This window comes from Danio rerio, chromosome 15 (genome assembly GCF_049306965.1).
Source record: "Danio rerio strain Tuebingen ecotype United States chromosome 15, GRCz12tu, whole genome shotgun sequence".
NCBI lineage: Eukaryota > Metazoa > Chordata > Actinopteri > Cypriniformes > Danionidae > Danio > Danio rerio.
The window spans coordinates 46,575,001-46,580,000 of NC_133190.1; the positions used below are offsets into that span (position 1 = coordinate 46,575,001).

General features: G+C 36.0%; 1 protein-coding gene across 6 annotated transcripts in view; it reads right to left on the reverse strand.

Annotated features, from left to right (window-relative positions):
- The window catches only part of nox4 (NADPH oxidase 4), a 65,145-nt gene that overhangs the window by 22,002 nt on the left and 38,143 nt on the right, over positions 1-5,000 (reverse strand). For all 6 annotated transcript variants that reach the window (XR_012391084.1, XR_012391083.1, XM_073924079.1 and 3 more), the window contains 2 exons: positions 4,615-4,782; positions 2,495-2,557 (listed from right to left, as the gene is read on the reverse strand). Coding sequence is in view for 4 of the 6 variants with exons in the window: in XM_073924079.1 (XP_073780180.1) it covers positions 2,495-2,557; positions 4,615-4,782 (231 nt within the window). In the remaining 2 variants the exon portion in view is untranslated. The remainder of the gene's footprint in view (positions 1-2,494; positions 2,558-4,614; positions 4,783-5,000) is intronic.

Consider the following 5,000-nt stretch of genomic DNA (forward strand, 5'->3'; position numbering starts at 1 on the left):
CAAAACTCTGAGAAAAGTGTTCAAGTCAGTGAAAAATCTCCACTAACAACCCCTGGCAGAAACTCTGAGTGTGTAAAGCAGGAGAGCTGTATTGCTTCAACATGCAAAAATACACTTTGAATTGAAACATCTTGGGCATTGTGTAATGTGTAGCTTGAAAGCTGACACTATAACAATGTGCAACAAAATGACATCATCTCAAATGCCTTCAGCCGTGTTTGAGAGGAATACATACACTCACCGGCCACTTTATTAGGTACACCTGTCCAACTGCTCATTAACGCAAATTTGTAATCAGCCAATCACATGACAGCAACTCAATGCATTTAGGCATGTAGACATGGTCAAGACGATCTGCTGCAGTTCAAACCGAGCATCAGAATGGGGAAGAAAGCTGATTTAATTGGCTTTGTATGTAGAATGGTTGTTGGTGCCAGGCTGGTCTGAGTATTTCAGAAACTGCTGATCTACTGGGATTATCATGCGCAACCATCTCTAGGGTTTACAGAGAATGGCCTGAAAAAGAGAAAATATCCAGTGAGCGGCAGTTCTGTGGGCACAAATGCCTTTTTGATGCCAGAGGTCAGAGGAGAATGGCCAGACTGGTTCCAGCTGATAGAAAGGCAACAGTAACTCAAATAAGCACTCGCTACAACTGAGGTCTGCAGAAGAGCATCTCTGAACACACAACATGTCCAACCTTGACGTGGATGGGCTACAGCAACAGAAGACCACACAGGGTGCCACTCCTTTCAGCTAAGAACAGGAAACTGAGGCTACAATTCACACAGGGCTCACCTGATTGGACAAAAGATGATTGGAGAAACGTTGCTTGGTCTGATGAGTCTCGATTTTTGCTGTGTCAATCGGATTGTAGGGTCAGAATTTGGCATCAACAACATGAAAGCATGGATCCATCCTGCCTTCTATCAATGGTTCAGGCTGGTGGTGGTGGTGGTGTAATGGTGTGGGGGAGATTTTCTTGGCACACTTTGGGCTCATTAGTACAAATTGAGCATCATGTCAACGCCACAGCCTACCTGAGTATTGTTGCTGACCATGTCCATCCCTTTATGACCACAGTGTACACATCTTCTGATGGCTACTTCCAGCAGGATAACACACCATATCATAAAGCGTGAATCATCTGAGACTGGTTTCTTGAACATGACAATGAGTTCACTGTACCCAAATGGCCTCCACAGCCTCCAGTCTAAATCCAATAGAGCACATTTGGGATGGGGTGTAATGGTAGATTCCAGGGTTCAACGCTAAGGATTTTTTCTACTGGTCCGATCGGGCAAGTGGTTTCGATTTTTACTTGCCCTACCAAAATTTTCACTGGCCCCACCAAAAAAAAAAAGGTAAGTTAATAGCTATTTTTAGCCACATATTTTAAATAATGTGTCAAAAATGAAGTCTGTAAATCTAGAATTTCAATACTTAAAAAACAATTGTAAATATAAGTGTTATGCAAACAAAAACAGCAGTATGGAAAATATGGAGGTATTTAATTGCAGTTTGAAATTATTTAACAAAAGCTTGCTGACTTGTCAAACTGACAGCAAACTATACATAACATCACTAAATTTTTATTTTATCGTGTTGTTTCCATGTAAATATCTACTTCCAAGATGCTAGAGACAGACATTTTCTTTTAGCCTTATAATTTGATGTTGCTGACATGTTGCTGTTTCTATGCTGTACTGGTTGTTACCAGGTAACAAAAAAAAAATAGCATGGTTAAATCAATCATATAAGACGAATCAGAAAGCAATATGTTGTGTACGACATTACAGAGAAGGTAGCATTTAAAGACTTAAAAGCACAAGCTTTAAATGCACGCAATTGACAAATAGTCACAGACAAATTAAATGTTAGTGACTGATAAGGCAGCACTGTCCCAATCGGGCCAGTAATGATCCGGTCTACTGTCCCAAGCGTCTCTCACACTGGCCCTGGGCCACCGGGCAGTCCTTATTGTTGAGCCCTGGATTCACATCATGGATGTGAAGCCGACAAATCTGCAGCAACTGCATGAGGCTATCATGTCAATATGGAGCAAAATCTTTGAAAAATATCTCCAGTATCTTGTTGAATCTATGCCACGAAGGATAAAGGCAGTTCTGAAGACAAAAACGGGTCCAACCTAGTACAAGTAAGGTGTACCTATTAAAGTGGCCAGTGAAAGTATGAATTTGTAAATTACAGCTGCGAGGCGATTTGCTTTAAAATGATTAAATGTATTATGCAAACACTCACAATTTGTACCAAACAAATTAAAAAATGTAAACATGCAATTAAAATGTTATTATAACCGACACCAATTAGCCAGGATTCAATCTGCCGCATAAATGCATTCCTGAGCTTCCCACTGTTATGATGAAAATGCAGTGGTGTTAATGTGCTTTTATCTTATGACTATGAGCATGACTGGAATGCAGTAACTCACTCACACACACACACATACAACCACACACACAGAGACACGTACTGTGGTCAGGGTGAAGGGATGGTTTTCAAATGACGACACAGTTGGACAGTTCAGCAGGATGTACTAGATGAGATGATCAGAAACACATGAATGTGATTACCACACAAAGACAAGCAAAACAATCAATAATTCTGTTTTAATACCGAGAGTGTGATTAACCAATGAAGGAATTTATTTAGCTATATAAAAGTATATAGTTTATCTAAAGTTACGAGTGAGAAAGATGTTAGGTTTCTGAAAGAAGTTTCTACATTTATGTTGTACTGTGCCATCTGGTTGTGTGAGTATTCTTTCTGAATTGTATTTATGTTATTTCCTTTCATTCGTTATGGGCCATATACTTTAATATATAGTTATATAATTATTTATTTTGTTTACATTTAAGAAAATCTGTATAGATTTCTCATGTGATTCTCATTCCTCCTGACGGGTTTGTGGGTGGGTGTGGGTATGTAACCTTGAATAGTTCTAGTTTAAACTAAAAAAATTTAAAAAATGCAGACAATGTGTTGTTCTCTGTTGTGATTACCTATATTTTACCTGTCTGTGCAAAAAAAAAAAAATATTATTTTAAAAATCTGTTTCTGCAGTTTAACAATAAATAAAAAAAAATAAATTATTTAAAGAAATATATAATATTATAAACTAAATTATTATTATTATAAAAAAATATTATATTTTATATTATAAAATAATATTTAATATATATAAATAATATAAATAAAATATATTAAATAATACTGCATAAATAATAATAAATATAATTAATAAAAAATAAATAATAAAATGTAAATATTAATTCAAAACAATTGTTTTTTATTGTAAAATCATTAAAATCATTAATAATCACGTAATGCAAAGCTGAATTATCAATGTGCTGCCCTAAATATACATTTTTAATTCTATTACGTTTAAATTTTTTCCTGGAAATGTGACTCAAAATAATGTGGAAAAGAATCATTCTCGATTTATAGAATGGAGATAGAAATATTCTATTTTAATATTATAAAGATTTTTTTATATTACTGTTGATCAATCTAATGATTTATTGCTGAACAAAAGCATTTATTTCTTAAAAAACAGACTGGTTGGGCAAGTAGCAAAGTTTCTTATGCTTAAATGTATATATTAATATAAAATTATAGAAAGAATGATATCAATTATATAAAAATATGTATATAATAAATAAATAAATAAAAATAAACAAAAATAAATAAATATTTAATTGTTTTTATTTATTCTGTTTGGGTGAAAATAATTTTTTCAAAATACTTTACTGAAAACAAACGCATTTTCAATACAAATCTTTTGTAACATTACAAGCGTGTCACTTTTGATCAATCTTAAGGCTCGTACACACCGGGACGCTTTCCGTTTGCGTTTATCGTCAGCGTTTTTCCAAGATGTTTTTTCGTATTCAAACCCAAGCGATTTTCACTGGCGTCGAGCAGAAGAGGATGCAAAATCACTCCTTGACGTTAGATGGCGCTACACAACTTTAAGCTTCTGACACCCGCTTGTAACACAGAAGAAGACAAAGTTGACACGCCAATGAAGAAATGATTATTGTTCAGCAGAGCAATAAGCAGCTCCACGTTCATATCGCCTTTTGGCATCTTCTTCAATGTGCGCTCACACTGACAGTTTTGCGATTGAGCGCCTCCAAGTGCTGTTTACTGTAACTTCAGCAGCTCCGTGCACGTGAACAAAAGAGCCGATCTGACTAGTGGAGAAGGTTTTGACGCAGCATGTCAAAGCAAAAAAAAAAAACAAAAAAAAGAGCATGAGGCGTTTCTTTAAATGCCGATTTTGCGCCTGCCGTTTTGCACGTTGGTGTGCACGATCACATTTGCGCCCTTTAATTAGTCATGAGGCGTTAAACGTAGACGGAAAACGCGAGCAAAAAACGTCTCGGTGTGCACAGGCCTTAATGCTTTCTTGCTGAACAGAACTTTTTATTTCTTAAAAAAATAAAATAAAATTATGACCTGCTATGTAAAAAGCCTACAATTTACAGTAGGAGCAGAATATCTTGTTTTTTTTAAATTGCATTTATCCTTTAACTTCTAAACAAACTTTTTAAACAACAATTAATGCTGTTATATGGAGACGGGGCTCACCTGTCCAGGGCGGGGCTTAAAGCCACTCTTCAACATGCGCAATTCTATGACATCACACTGATGACTGATGACAGAAACTATGGCAACAGGAGATACGCTGCTTCTTATGAAGCGATACAAGCGTTCAGCACAATACAGGCAGAGAGGAGCAGAGACCCACAGCCACGTCTAAAACACACACACACACACACACACAAAATAACTGATAAATACACACACACACACGCACAAAAAGACTTAAAGGGGGCCTACTGTGCAAAAATTACTTTTACAAGAGGTTGACACAGTTGTGTGGCAACAGTGTGTGAATATAACCAGCTTCTAATGGTTACAATTCCTTATATTTTTTATAATCACACTTAAAAACAGTCTGCAGAAACACTTTG